At 31.4% G+C, this 15,982-nt stretch overlaps 2 protein-coding genes across 3 annotated transcripts; one reads left to right on the top strand and one right to left on the bottom strand.

Moving 5' to 3' along the window:
- Window positions 1-2,354: 2,354 nt before the first annotated feature.
- LOC100785899 (sucrose transport protein SUC8) lies at window positions 2,355-4,585 on the bottom strand. Its single transcript, XM_003548029.3, has 4 exons — window positions 3,276-4,585; window positions 3,098-3,161; window positions 2,844-2,887; window positions 2,355-2,756 (listed from the first exon to the last, which is right to left on the bottom strand). Exons 1-4 carry the CDS (start codon window positions 4,467-4,469, stop codon window positions 2,574-2,576), a joined length of 1,485 nt encoding a protein of 494 aa, XP_003548077.1. The 5' UTR covers window positions 4,470-4,585; the 3' UTR covers window positions 2,355-2,573.
- Window positions 4,586-10,469: 5,884 nt separating this feature from the next.
- Window positions 10,470-13,867, top strand: LOC100785359 (sucrose transport protein SUC8). 2 transcript variants are annotated; one of them, XM_006599385.4, is made up of 4 exons: window positions 10,470-11,845; window positions 12,964-13,027; window positions 13,226-13,269; window positions 13,435-13,573. In XM_006599385.4, exons 1-4 carry the CDS (start codon window positions 10,617-10,619, stop codon window positions 13,436-13,438), a joined length of 1,341 nt encoding a protein of 446 aa, XP_006599448.1. In that variant the 5' UTR covers window positions 10,470-10,616; the 3' UTR covers window positions 13,439-13,573. The 2 variants fall into 2 exon arrangements, with proteins under 2 accessions (XP_006599448.1, XP_006599447.1); XM_006599384.4 differs by having other exon boundaries at window positions 10,475-11,840; window positions 13,435-13,867.
- The last annotated feature ends 2,115 nt before the right edge of the window (window positions 13,868-15,982 follow it).

Below are 15,982 nucleotides of genomic sequence, written 5' to 3'. Positions count from 1 at the left end.
CCATATTAGCACTAATCGTGCAATTGTATTTTGGTTATTTAAAATATACTTTATGACAAATAATAATTAAAATTTATATATATATATTTATATATATATATATATATATATATATATATATATATTCATCAATTTTACGTATTACATTAATATATATATTTGATATTTTAAAAATATATATGTTTTATAAGCTAATCTTCTCAAAATCTTAATTAAATAACAATTTTGTGTCACTGGATTACTTTTTTTATTTATTTTAAAATCTTTCCTCTCAAATGAAAATAAATTTTTAATAAAAATGTATTTGAATTTTATGTTTATTATACTTTTCAATATTTTTCCATACAATATTTGTAAATTAATTTTTTAATCGCATTTTTTGTTTCTTTTACATAATACTATAATGTGACTTAATTTATCTGATATATAAATTAGGATAAATTTTGCATAAAATCTATGATTTTAATTGTTAATTTCATTATTTATTATTATTACCTAAAAAATTGTATTTCTTTCTTTAAGTCTTTTGCTATTACGGAAAACTTTTCATCTTTTTGATAAACAACATTCACTTTTTCCTCAATCTTGGCATGCATCTAAAATTGCAACGCCGTATTTTATTATTTTCATTATAGACACATATCTTACGATCAATAATAGTCTTACTTAATTTAAATATAATTGTCTATTAGAAAATATTTGTGGTATCATAACAAAAATAGTACAATACCTATGTTAGAATTTTTTGGATTAATCTATATTTTATTGATTGGTGATCTTGTGTTCGTAAAATAGGTTAAAAGAGTAGTTTAACAAATTTTCAATGAGAGCGTATAATATTATACAATTTTTTAGGAGATATATAATTGGCTTGATAAATGAGAAGGAAGCAGTTAAGGATCAATGAAAAAGAGAAGAAAAATGTGATAGGTTCAAATTCTTCCTACTAATATTTTTAGTAAACTAACAAAGTAATATATGTCTGATTAAAAAATATAATTTTTTGAAACATAACTACCATGTATGTTTATTGAGTTTGGGCCCAATTAATTAACAAGTGCATTTTTTTTAGTTATCAGTAGAAAACTTCCATGGGATAGAGTAAATTAATGAATAAAAGTGTTACCAATACACTCTTTTAAATAATGGATTAAAATGTGTAAAATAAATATATTCTTTGTATTTCTCAATAATGAATTTTAGAATTATTTTAGACGACATGTAATTTTATACAAATGTTGAGTATTCTAAATTCTACTATATATTTGATTAACCACTTATATGTAGGTTATATTAGGTTTAGAATTCTAAAATTTATATTGTCAACTATTTAAATTATTTGAATTTTGTGAATTTAAAAGTTGATGGTGCCTAACCATTGTGACGATTATGCTCCAACAAGACAATTCCCATTTAGGCAACTGATTTAAGGAAAAGATTATGTGTCTCAATTGGGGGTTCTTAGTTCATTCTAAAAAGCTTTCTAACAGATGTGTGAGTGACCGAGGTATCTAAGCTATGCTACTCACAATAACATTTAGAGTAAAGAAAAATTGTAAATAATTGTTTTTGAAATCGTAATTTAAAATAACTATAACCGATTTTTCTTAAAACCAATTCAACAAAAACCAAACAGGTTTTGACAAAAGTAGAGTGGTCCCATTTTGAAATACAATTTAAAAAATTAGTTTAAAAATGAACTTGATTTGATATTCCTTGAATCCAAACCATGCACGTTTCAATTTTTTATTATATCCAATTTATCAGTAATTATTATTTTAATTCGTACATTGTAAATAATATAAATTTATTTTATATAATTAATTTTAGTAATAAATTAATATGTTTTAAATATAAAAATTATATTATAATTAAAAATCGATTAAAAAAATATTGGAATAATGGGTATTTAGGATTCCAAATTAACCTTTTTGAGTTTAAAACTGATTTTAATTACAAAAGATCGGTAATGAATGTAGTTTATTATAAACAAATATAATTAATTTATATTTTACAAATTATATATACTATAATTAAAATTTATTATAAACACATATATTTCAATATGTAAATTATATTTTAACTTTAAAATAAAAAATTTAAATTTTAATATAATATTATTCTTAACTGATAAGATTTTAAAAAAATTATTAAAATTTAATTTAAAAATAAAAATAAAAGAAATTAATTGATTGGAGATGATTGGAGTGAAATACACATCAAAATAAAAAATATACATATATTGATGAAAAGGCTAGGACAAAATTATATACTCTACTTTTCAAATATTTCTTTTATAATATGATAATATATATATTTATTATGATATTTTTTTAATGTGTGAAATAAAAAGATGCATGTTAAATGATTTTCTATTCGCTATAATTGTCGCACCAAAGTTTACAAATTAATGTTTGTTCTTGGACATAAAGTGGCTATGGAAGTATCTAAAACCCATGTCTAATATCTAATATACACATGCATACACCCACTTCGAATCTAAAGACTCAGTCCTTTTTCCCATATCAAAGCAAGGTTGAAAGCGAAGCATGTAAAGCCCTATAATAGACACACTAATGCAAACTTCCCATGTTGAGGCTAGAAGCCCTGGCCTCATCAGCTTTCTTTGGAGTTGGCAGCAGAAGAACTGCTAATATTGCACTCACGACAGCGGCCACCGCACCCAACACGAATGCAGGCAAGTTTCCACCGCCGAACAAGGCATCCCAAGGTCCACTTATGGTTGATACTATCATCTGTATAAACCAAATAGGTAACTCATCGTTAGATTTTTTTTTATTCTATTTCACGCCATATTTATGAAGTAATAAATGGATTCTAACCTGTGGAACGACAATTGCAATATTAAGGACACCCAAAGATAGACCTGAAATTTTTTTTGAAACAGAAATAAATGTTATACATTTTGGTCTATGTGAAATTATATCTTCTGGTCAATTTCCATAATAAAAAACTATATACCTTTTTTTTGTCTGTATAAAACTTTGTTTAACAAATCTTTTGATAAAGCTTAACTTTTGAAAAAGAAATAATTTTTTGAAGAGAGTAATGATATGACTTTTTGCTTAATTATTACCTTGGCCTGCTCCGGAAGTGCTGGAGTATATAGATGCTAGAGCAAATGGGACACTGAAAGTAATCTGGTTACACCCAAAGAAAGCACTAACTAGTTTAGGTTAAGGTCAAATAAAATTGACATGCATTACTAGTCAGGTCCAATTTATTTTATAAGAAACAAGTTAAAGTGTATTTACCGCAAGAGGGATTCCAAGGACAGAGAAGAAAACCATGGAGCCAACTTTGATACCGAGGGAAGGGTTCCCAACCAAAGCAGGGTTAAGAAGACGTTCATGCTCAGCGATCTTTGTGATGAGAACGGTCATTCCCAAGCATATAGCCAACAAGATGTTAACGATTCCCCACAACCACTTGATTCCCCCAACCACACGCCCCAACGGTTCAATTGCCAATGACATCACAGCCAACACCACCGCGTTCAACATTAGCCCTAGAGAACCTGCATGAACTCCCGAATCGTACGCCTTCTGCCCCACGTCACCACCATACACCTCACGACCCATCCAATCGGTGTCGAACAAAAAGTAAGGGAACCACGCGATCCAGTTCACGGCGGTCACCAACATCAACATCCACATTGGCCTCTTCAGCCCCTTGAATGCAAGACAAAGTTCTCCGCAGAAGCACGAGAAGTGTGTCTTCTCTGCATCTTTGGTTTCCTTCTCTGCCTTTGGCGTGTAGGGAGTTTCTTTCACGGTAATCAGCACCAAGGTGGTGAGGACCACCAGGAGGACGATAGCGAAGAAGAAGCAACTCTTGAGGTTTGCGCAGAAGACGTTGCATGCCTCGGTTTCCGTGAAGGGGAAGAGGCGGTGGAGGCCGTCGTAGGATCCCGCAGCATAGCCCAGGATGTTGCCGACGGCCATGAAGAAAGAGAAGAAGGCGTTGGCTGCCTTTGTCTTTTTCTCATCCCCGGCAGCGAGGTCGCCCAGAAAGGCACGGCATGGACCCTGGAGCATGTTGTTAGCCACGTCGAGGATCCAAAACCCGATCACGAAGATCGCCACTGCACGTGGCCGAGTCTTTTGGGTCAGGTTGTCGCCTGCCGCGTGTCCTATATCGGCCGCGTAACCAATTAGGAACACGGCAATGGCGACGGCCAAAGACCCGGCTAGGATAAAGGGACGGCGACGACCGAAACGGGATTGGCATCGGTCGCTGCTGTAGCCCACAATGGGCTGCACCAGCAGCCCAGATATCGGGCCACATAGCCAAATAAATGAGGCCCAAGCGTGCGGGACGCCTAGGGTTTGAACATATGGGGTGAGAAGGGAGAGCTGTAGGGCCCACCCGAATTGGATACCGGCCGCCATTGATGACACCAAAATCATTTTGCGTAACGGGCTGGGTCCTGGTTGTGGCTCCTCCATTGTTGTGAGAGAGGCTTAGAAATTCAGAGAGAGAAAGAGGCTTATTTTTTTTTATTTTTTTTGAAATGTTTTCTCTTTCTCTCTGTGAAGGCCTCGAGGAGGAGGAGGAGGAGGAGTGTGTGTAAATGTGAGAGGGTTGAAGAGTTTATATATGGCTTTTAACATTGGGATGAGTGGTTCAAAATTTAAGATAATAATAGGATTTGTATCGTATAGTAATTAGCTGTGGCAAAAACTACCCATTTTTTACGTTGCATGTGTTCTTTAAGGATAACTAATTGATAATTATGAATGGCTATGTTTATCCATTGGCGAAGTTGGGTTTACTTTCTGCATTTTTTGTATCCTAATTCTAACCCATACTGTGGTCATTTTACTAAATTTAATCTTTGTGGATGTCATCATTTACGTAAACGTTTTGGATAATATATATATATATATATATATAGTGATTCTAATAGTTGAGTTGGATTTGATTTATCTTGAATTAGAAACCTAGGCTAAATTATATGGAGAAAATTTGGGATTGTTTCAGGGGATAAAGAGATAGGAAGTATATGTTCTAGAAGCAATGACGATTGAGGGAGGCAAAATTTTGGAGTGTATTAGGAGAAGAAGAGAGGAAGTATATTTTGTGTCGACTACTTTGGTGAAAAGGTGCCTTTTTCTCCGTTTCTTTTTCCTTCGTTCGTTTATGCACAGCAATTGGCAACCATGGGATTGGGGCCTATGGTGTCAAATTTAATCAAGAAAACTCACTTTATTTGACTCGCAGCAGAGGGAGAGGACCGAAAGGGTTACACTGTTACAGCTTTTCGGCCGATAAAAAAAAAATAAAAACAAAACAAACTGTTACAGCTTTTTGTTATTTTTTTAAATAATCGAGTTTTATTTGCAGAAAAAAATATATTAATAAATTGTTGGTGTGAGTAGTCTCCAACAAAATTTCATATTCGAATCTTATAAATAAAAAATATTTTTTAATCAAATTTTATATTCAAATCTTATAAATAAAATAATATAATTAAAAAAACTCCAATAATAATAATTAATTAAATTTTTTAACAGAAATTAATTATTAATAAAATTAATAGATGTTACATCACAATGTCATTGAATTGATCATTAAAAAAATGATGTGTGGTATGTGAACTGGGTAAGTGCAAAATTTGACTTTGAGGTTGAGGTTCAGCCCGAAAAATAATTATTACTCGTGTGTGTTTAGAAGAAGTATTTTAGCAACTTATCCACATGTATATTTTAATCAAGATTAGTCATATTTGTAGTTGGCTAACATATTACTTCTAAAAATGAGTGGGTGTACGTTAGCAAATTCCAAAAGTAATATTTGTCAATGTATACCTATTACTTTTTTAGAAGGAGTACCTTAGCTAGTTACATCTGAATATATATATTTTAAGATTATTTAAAGTTATAATTTGCTAACATAACTCATATGAGCTTTTAGGGAGCTACAATAATTATAAACTTAGCTACGGGTTACTTGATATTGTAATAATCCTGGATCAACAAAGAAGAATATCTGAAACTCAAAAGGGAAGTAAAGGATTAGTTCCTCCCATGCAATGTGGCATGGCTTGCTTGGGACTCATTGAAGAAAGGGCACCTGAGCTTCGTAGCTAGAAATAAATCAAACTCAAACGAAACCTAATCAAACAAATCAATTGCTTGGGTTGCAGAAAAAGATATAATAATAACTTGGTCTAGAACCTTTGCATGTGAGAGAGCCTATCTTTTGGCTTCCTCAGAAAGCCTTTGATCCATTTTCCAAGAGTGTTGAATCATTCTAAAAAAAACAAGTGTGTTCATTAGTTATTCAGAATAACATGATGATCCACTCCCAACCAAACCCAAACCACTTGAGAAAGAGGGGGAGTGCAGCCAAGTCAAGGTTTTAATTCACGGCAAACTCATAGGAAAGTTTATAAAAGTGGAGGTGAATATTAAAACCATTGATGCCTTGAGAGGAAAGTGTACAAAAGTGTGTGTTGAGACTTGAAATTAATTTGAGTCAACCAGCAATGGGAAAAGTGTGAAGTGAATTTGTTGGTCACTAAAAGGGGGTTAAACAGTGACACTCAACAAACCTTGGCCTTTTTCTACACAATGAAAACACTGCTTTTGACATATCTCTTCAAGTTTTTGCTTGGATATCAAAAGTTTATTAGAAGGGGATGCTTCCTTTCTTGTTTATTAGAAGGGGATGCTTCCTTTATTATTTAAGCCTCTCTAAGTTTTACTCAAGTAATTTTTCAAAAATTCTCTTCAAGCTTCACCCAAGTAATAATTACTACTATACTCACAATAACTAGTATGTTCACTCAAACTCTAGATGCAACAATCCCCTAATTGCTCTTTTGAGTTTTTTCCCTTTCCTAAAAGGTTCTTTTTAAGAACATACTTCTATGACACCTTCGTATGCTCTCTTTAGTAAGGTTCCTTGAGTGGAGGTGATTACAAACACTCTATGGGTTCGAATAATTTGGCTTCAAATCCTAGAGTGTTTGGGCTAAAGAAGACTAGTATTAGAAGCAAATTATTTTTTTTTATAGCTTGACTTCTTGATCTTAAATTATTTATCCTAATTTTCTTCCTTTCAATAAGTTTCAATATGTCCAGGTCCTTTATAAGTATAGAAGTATTTGTTACTAGTTGTTGAAGAAAATTAAAGTCCAAGTCAAATTGTTGCGAACTATCTCTTTCACATAGTTGGTTGTTGGTTGTTTTCTATTGCTTCTAAACTTTGTATGTTGACACATCTGCTTCCTTAACTCTAATACAACGATGCATAAAAAATAAGAAATAACAAAAATCAAGAAATCGCAATGATATGGAATTGTATAGTCCCAGAGAGGGTAGTTGTTCACACACTAAGGTTGAAGCACCAAGGTTGGTCATCAATTCACAATAACATGGACAAGACATAGGGAACCCAATGGCGGAATGACAATCAACCCTAACATTAATGAGATATTAATAGGAATTGAGGAAATAAGGGGCAAATGAGAAATTGTATGGAGATTGGACTGTTGTTACTAAAATTAAGAAACAACTAAAATCAAGAAACTGTGATGTTGTGGAATTTAAATGGAATGTTAATGTTGGGCGACAATCAGGTGGTAACAAAATGTTTTAAAAACTTTTGAAGGAGGTAAGCTAGCAGAAATAAATGTTAAAAAATGTAACACTAATGTTGGTCAGGCTCCATCTATTAAGGATCAAATTAAGGGAGGAAAACAAGCAAAAAGGTCACTTCCTAATCCATGTCAAAATGAGAATTTGCTGATCTCTAGATTAAAAAATGTTGCACATGAATCATGTCCATCTTTAAATCTTGAAACAAAAATTATTATATCTTGATAGACTTTTGGAATTGACTTTCCACTTATAGGTGCTCTAAGAATCCTCTTAAAGTCTTTCAAATTCACCATCTTGTATTTTAAATATGTTTCTTTCTCATGGTATTTTTTTTTGTTTCCTATTATGCTTGACCCCAATAAAAACAAACTTGTATTTATGTTCTTTGGATAATCTAGGAAAAAGCTTTTTCTTCACTTTTGTAATACATATTGATGAGTTCGAGGTTGACATTTGAAGACCTAGGCTTACGAAGTTGAAGGAGGGTCACCTGCAACACAACAAGACGATGTGGCTTATGAATAATAAAAAATTATTGAATAATAATAATAATAATAATAATAATAATAATAATAATAATAATATTATGTTGTTGTTGTAAAGAATTTAACAACCAAAATACTTATTGAAAAATATATAATGTTAAAATTATTATTTATACTTATTACTCAACAAATTAATCAAAGACCGACATAACAATCCCTAATTCTTTTTTATAATTAAAAATAATATATTTTTGTAACAGATTTAGCTACCAAGTTACTTTGGTAGCTATATAGAGTCTTAATTAATTACAAAATCTATAATCACAAAATGATTTTTTAATTATTTTTTAGGTTTACTTATTCATTTAATTACTATAATTTTCAAATTTATCTATTTTAGTCCTTATAGTTATTAAGTGATTTTTTTAATTCATCAAATTTATATTTTAATTCGCAAAAGATCTTTGTCGTTAAATTTTTTTAACTAACGGAGTTAAAAAAATTAATGAGAGAAACATTTTGTAATTAAAAAAGCTTTAGGAAAAAGCTTTTTCTTCACTTTTGTAATACATATTGATGAGTTAGAGGTTGAAATTTGAAGACCTAGGCTTACGAATTTGAAGGAGGGTCACCTACAACACAACAAGAAGATGCGACTTATGAATAATAAAAAATTATTGAATAATAATAATAATAATAATATGTTGTTGTTGTAAAGAATTTAACAACCAAAATACTTGTTGAAAAATATATAATTTTAAAATTATTATTTATACTTACTACTCAACAAATGAATCAAAGACTGACATAACAATCTCTAATTCTTTTTTATAATTAAAAATAATATATTTTTGTAACAGATTTAACTACAAAGTTACTTTAGAAGCTATAGAGAGTCTGAATTAATTATAAAATCTGTAATCACAAAATGATTTTTTAATTATTTTTTAGGTTTATTTACTCATTTAAATACTATAGTTTCCAAACTTATCTATTTTAATCCTTATAGTTATGAAGTGATTTTTTTAGTTCATCAAGTTTACATTTTAATTCGCAAAATGTCTTTGTCGTTAAAAAATTTTAACTAACGGAGTTAAAAAAAAATAATGCCAGAAACATTTTGGAAATTAAAATATAAACCTAAGAATCAAACAAATTCACTTATTAAACTTCAGGACTAAAAAAATCATTTATTAAACTTAAGGGACTAAAAATTCACTTATTAATTATATAAACTAAAATAGATAGATTTGAAAAGTATAAAAATTAAATAAGTAATTAAACTTATTTTTTATATGACAACCAACTTTGAGACAACATTAGCTTATTGCTGTTTTTGGTGGCAAATATAAGAGACAGTTACCACATTAGCACTAATCGTGCAATTGTATTTTGGCCATTTAAAATATAATTTATGAAAAATAATAATTAAAATTAATATATATATATATATATATATATATATATTCATCATTTTTACGTATTACATTAATATATATTTGATATTTTAAAAATATATATGTTTTATAAGCTAATCTTCTTAAAATCTTAATTAAATAACAAAATTGTGTTACTGGATTACTTTTTTGATTAATTTTAAAATCTTTCTTCTCAAATGAAAATAAATTTTTAATAAAAATGTATTTGAATTTTATGTTTATTATATTTTTCAATATTGTATTTTTCAATATTGTTCCATACAATATTTGTAAATTAATTTTTTAATCCCATTTTTTGTTTCTTTTACATAATACTATAATGTAACTTAATTTATCTGATATATAAATTAGGATAATTTTGTATAAAATCTATGATTTTAATTGTTAATTTAATAATTTATTGTTATTACCTAAAAAATTGTATTTCTTTCTTTAAGTCTTTTGCTATTACGGAAAACTTTTCATCTTTTTGATAAACAACGTTCACTTTTTCCTCAATCTTGGCATGCATCAAATTAAATTGCAACACCGTACTTTATTTCTTTCATTATAGACACATATCTTATTCATAATTTACAATGGGTGGAATCTTTTCAAAAGAAACGGATACGTACATTTTATTGCATGTGACAAATATTTTTGAATATTTTTCATTTAATTTTAAACCGTTTTTTTTACCTTTCAAAAAGCCGGTAAATGAATCAATAAAGATTACATTAATAAGAGAATTAATTGGCCCTCATAAATAGTCTTTGACATTCAATGTCCAACAATATTTTGGTTAAAGTTACGTAGTGTGAAAATAATAAAATTTGATGAACCCACGTTGACAAATGGATAAGGATTGTGCCACTCAACACTAAAAACCACGCGAATACGCGACACAGCTCTTCTAATTGACTCATAATTTGACGTATCCATCGCAATTCCTCACACCTTATAAACTCTCCAACTCTCTCCACTTTCTCACACTCTGCTTCCTCTCTCCAAAGCCTGAAAGAAAAAAAAAATCATCTTTCTCTTTCTCATATTTTCTCTGTGTGTGAATTTGTTGTTCTTTCACAATGGAACAACCTCCTTCCTCGTCTCTTCAGGTGGAGACAGCACAACAACCGGGACCTAGTCCTCTCCGAAAAATGTTCGCTGTCTCGTCAATCGCCGCGGGAATTCAATTCGGGTGGGCCCTACAGCTCTCTCTTCTGACACCGTACGTCCAGACCCTCGGCGTCCCTCACGCATGGGCGTCGTTCATTTGGCTCTGCGGCCCAATCTCTGGGCTGCTTGTGCAGCCCATTGTAGGGTACAGCAGCGATCGATGCAGATCCCGCTTCGGTCGCCGCCGTCCCTTCATCTTCGTCGGAGCCATCGCCGTCGCAATTGCTGTGTTCCTCATCGGTTATGCAGCCGATATAGGACACGCGGCGGGCGATGACCTCACGAAGAAGACCCGTCCACGCGCGGTGGTGGTCTTTGTGGTCGGCTTCTGGATCCTGGACGTGGCCAACAACATGCTCCAGGGTCCATGCCGCGCCTTCCTCGGTGACCTCGCCGCCGGGGACCACCGCAAGACGAGGACCGCCAACGCCTTCTTCTCGTTCTTCATGGCCATCGGAAACGTCCTCGGCTACGCAGCCGGCTCCTACGACAAACTCCACCGCGCCTTCAAATTCACACAAACCGAAGCGTGTGACGTGTTCTGTGCAAACCTCAAGAGCTGCTTCTTCTTCTCAATTGTCCTCCTCCTGGTTCTTTGTTTCGTTGTGCTCATTTGCGTCGACGACCCACAATTCACGCCACGTGGCGATGACAACAATGGCGAAAACGACGGCGTTTCGGGGTCGTGCTTTGGTGAACTCTGGGCTGCGTTTAAAGGTCTAAAGAGGCCAATGTGGTTGTTGATGGTAGTGACCGCTATAAACTGGGTGGCGTGGTTTCCGTACATGCTGTTCGATACTGATTGGATGGGGCGTGAGGTGTACGGTGGTAAGGTGGGGGAGAAAGCATACGATTCGGGAGTGCATAAGGGGGCGTTGGGGCTTATGCTGAACTCTGTCGTTTTGGCATTGATGTCGTTGACGGTGGAACCGTTGGGTCGTTTCGTTGGGGGAGTTAAGTGGCTATGGGGAATCGTTAACGTAATTCTCGCCGTTTGCATGGCAATGACGGTGGTTATCACAAGGGCTGCAGAACATGAACGGAAAAACGGCGTTTCTGCTGTTGGGCATCCCTCAGTTGGTGTGCAAGTGGCTGCATTGACTTTCTTCTCCGCCCTTGGTGTTCCTCTTGCTGTAAGGTTTTTTCTGATTTCTTACCATGCATGTATATGGAAATTGCATTTTTTTTTTATTGATGTTTAGAAAATGTTTTCTTATTCTGTTTTTATTTTCTTTAACTATTTCACACTTTTCAGATCTGGAAATACCAAAAAAGTTACTATTTCCTTGGTATACCAAACAATACTTTTCAGATCTAGAAAATATTTGATATTTAATATTTAAAGTAATTAAATTATTATTAGGATGATTTAGTAATATAGAAAATAATATTTTATTATGAGTGGTTATCTTTATAATTAATACCTCATTCTCAAAAAAGTGTTAAATTATAAATACCTCTTTTTTTTTTCTTTTGACCAAACCACTTTTTTTCTTTTTTAATTGGAAGGTTGAGGACACATGAATAATGAGGTTTACAATTGACAGTTAGTAAAAAGAAGTGTGAGAAAAGTTAAAAGCTCAAATATTTTTTTAGATCTATAAAATCTTTAAGATAAAAAATGATTATTCAGTTGTAAGAGAAGAAAACCATATAAGAGAGAATATTATGTTTTCTTATCAGTAACTGTAAGTTATTTCGTACCATGTATGAAGAATGAATTTTTAAAGATTTTGAAAATGTATCTTATTCTTTTTATAAACTAATTTATAATTTTCAGATCCGCAAAACGTATAAAGTCTTTGAAACCATTAAATGATTATTAAGATCATTTAATAATTAAGAGAATGTATAATATTTTATTATCGTTGTAAGTGTCCTTGATAATGATCATTAAAATAATTTAATGCTAAGTACGTTTCATTTCTTAAAAAAGAAACGTTTCATTATTTATGAATGTAAAATAATTCCCCTCATCGGCTTAAAGAATCTTGCACTTGGCATGTACCAAGGAGTATTTCAGTTATTTTGCGGACGATACTTTTATATATAACCTACAAATGTTGGTAAGTATTGCATACTAAACATATGAAAAAATACTTCTTATTTTTTGTTTTTATTTGGAAGGTTGAGGCGAAAATGAGTTTTCAATTGTTATTTAGTAAGATGTATATGTGAAAAAGTTAAAAGTTTGACATCAATATATCTGCTGTAAATTAAACTAATACTCTCTGTAATCTGCATGTGTGTACCCAGATTACTTTCAGCGTCCCCTTTGCACTGGCATCTATATACTCCTCCACTTCAGGAGCAGGCCAAGGTAAACTAACTCCGTATCATTTAGGCATTTAGTGTGTTTTATATTTAAAATAGTTAACAATAAATATTATGGTTAAAATTTAAGTTTTTTTTATATATAAATTAAGGTAGTTAGTTAAAATTTATAGAAATCGACCAACTGATATAGTCAATCATAAATCAAAATATATAACCTTTCTTTTTGCTTCAAAATTTTCAGGTTTATCCTTGGGCGTCCTCAATGTTGCAATTGTCGTGCCACAGGTTAGACTCCATTTACTTCGTATATTTGTCATCTAATCCATCATGTCATAACTATATTAAGAATTGTATATGTTTTTGTTTAGCGTAATCCTTAGCAATGAAATTAATTTAATTACATTTTTGGCAATTATTTGACTAATTATGTATGTACAAACATTTAAACAGATGATAGTATCGGCTATAAGTGGACAGTGGGATAAGTGGTTTGGTGGTGGCAACTTGCCGGCGTTTGTGTTGGGTGCCGTGGCGGCCGCCGTGAGTGCCGTGTTAGCGGTTGTTCTGCTGCCAACACCAAAGCCAGCAGATGTGGCCAAGGTTACTTCCGTCACTGCTGGGAGTTTCCATTAGTATATATTATAGAGTTTTACATGCATGGGACAATATTAGATGGAGACTTTTAATTTAAATTTGGTGAGTGTGTATCATTTAGGTATTAGACCCATCAAATAACTCTTTAGGGTGGGCTTAAGTTTTATCCTTGTTTTGTCTAATAAATATATGTACAACAACATTAAAAAATTAAAAATCCATCAAATGCTTCGTATTGCCATTTTGGCAACATAAACGAGTATGAACACTCATATATCTTGCTGGTAAAGTTTGGTGAAGCAGGAGAAACTCTCAAAGTTTGATGATCAGCGGAACCAAGAATATTCTTTTATGTTTAATTTAACCCCATATTAAGAAAATGAAAAAAAAATCCAAAATTTGAAGCACAATCCCATGGATGTTTTACAAACAACAGAACCTCCGCAATACTTAGTACACTTGGTATAATTATATATAAGAATATTATCATATGTATTTAATAGAGAATACTGTCGTATATAAAATTTTTAAACAAAATTTTATTACAAAACGATTATATATAGAAAGTTATTAAGAGAGTTTTAGAGTGCAAATACTAATAAGCGTTTGTTGTTACTTTTGTATACAACAGTTTTAAGTTAATAATAAATTATCTAAACGCAAAATTTTATAAATATTTGTATACTCAATATAATTTACAAACAAAATTAAGTATCGTTTAAATAAATTTATATTTCACTTGAATGATCCATTAAAGAGAAATTAATTAATATTAATTTGGATGATGATATCACTAATATTATCAGTCATGTCATGCACGAAAATAATCTTAATAATTTGATTATTCACGCTGTATTTATTTAGTTTTTAGTAGTACAAAATTCTAAAACAATGTCAATTGATATGCGTGTCATCATCAGACACCACAATAATTTCATTTTTTGGAGAGAGCTACAGCTACTGGTTGTTGCACATTTCCACGTGAAGAGAGGTGGAAGAAGACGCCATTATGAAATTCACAGGGAGAGAAGGGGGCGTGTGGTGTATTTGCTTTCTGTGTTCAGTAGTATCTCTCTACCGAGATCGAGAAAAGTGTCATATGAAGAGTGGGTGTAAGTGTGTGTAAAAAGGAGAAAGTTGGTGGGTTTATAAGCAGAGTAACATGCATTGGAATGATAGGCCAAAATTTAAGTTAATCAGAACTGTGTTGCGTGGTATTTAATGGTGATGGATGACAATGCTTATCCATTTTTCAAGTTGGGGTTCTTTATTTTGTGTTTTTACTTTTTATGCTGACCTAGATATCCCTGAACATTAAATGTAGGAGACTTTTTCTAGCAGAAGCTGTTGTCAGTTTACAATTGTCACTTTACAAAGATTAATTCTTGTTGCAAGTTTTGGATAAGGGATTGTCTAAATAATATTTTGTCTTATTATAATTATTGTGTAAAAATAGTATTTTAAAATAATTATTATTTTAGATTTTTAATATAACATTATACATCTTTTTTTTCTTATATTATTTATAATATTAATGATAAATTATAAAATTTATAAATAAATAAATTAACGATCATACAAAATTAATTTTATAAAATTAAATTTGTTTGAATAAAAAAATCTAAGATGACATATAATTATTTTAGGATGAAGGTGTAATAATAAAGAGTTTAAAAATATAAATAAAAATTATTAAAAGAAAAATATTTATCACATAGAAATGTTTTTTTAAATAATCCCCTTTGCTTAATATTTATACTTTGAGTTCAATTTTTCATAGACTCTAAATTGTATATTTAATAAAAAAATTTAATTTTTTTTCATTTTTATTATTAGTATTATTTGTTATTTTTTTCTATTTTATTATTTTTTTTCTTTTTGAAGTATATATAAGTTAAGAAATGGGCGGAGAATCATTTTATTATTTATTATTAAATAGAAAATGAGATAAATTCAATTGTAATAATGCAATCATGATGATGGTGGATTATTGTGTGTGGTTTGCATTATGGGGCTTAGGGTTGTCAATAAGGGTCAGCTCGGTCCGTTTTGGCCCGTCATAAACGGGTCAGTCTGGCCCAGCCCATTAAGCAAAATGAGTTATTTTTCCTAGTCCAGCGCATTTCAAGCTGGCCCACTTGGTCCGTGGACCACCTGCCAGCTCGTCAATTTTTTTTTCATATTTTGTATTATCCTTTATTGTTGTTGGTAACATCAATTTTGAATCTAACTCTTGTCTTTTTATAATTTTTTATAACTAAAAATAATAATATACTAGTAGTAAGCAATAAAAGAATAAAACTTATCACAAACTTCAATTTCTAGAATCTAGATGACCTTGTCACCTTGTGTGCCTCTAATCCACATCAACATTGGATGCACCCTTGGAAGAAGTTGTCTTCAC

The sequence above is a fragment of the Glycine max genome, chromosome 16 (genome assembly GCF_000004515.6).
Source record: "Glycine max cultivar Williams 82 chromosome 16, Glycine_max_v4.0, whole genome shotgun sequence".
Classification (NCBI taxonomy): Eukaryota; Viridiplantae; Streptophyta; class Magnoliopsida; order Fabales; family Fabaceae; genus Glycine; species Glycine max.
This window is presented reverse-complemented; position numbering and strand designations above follow the sequence as displayed.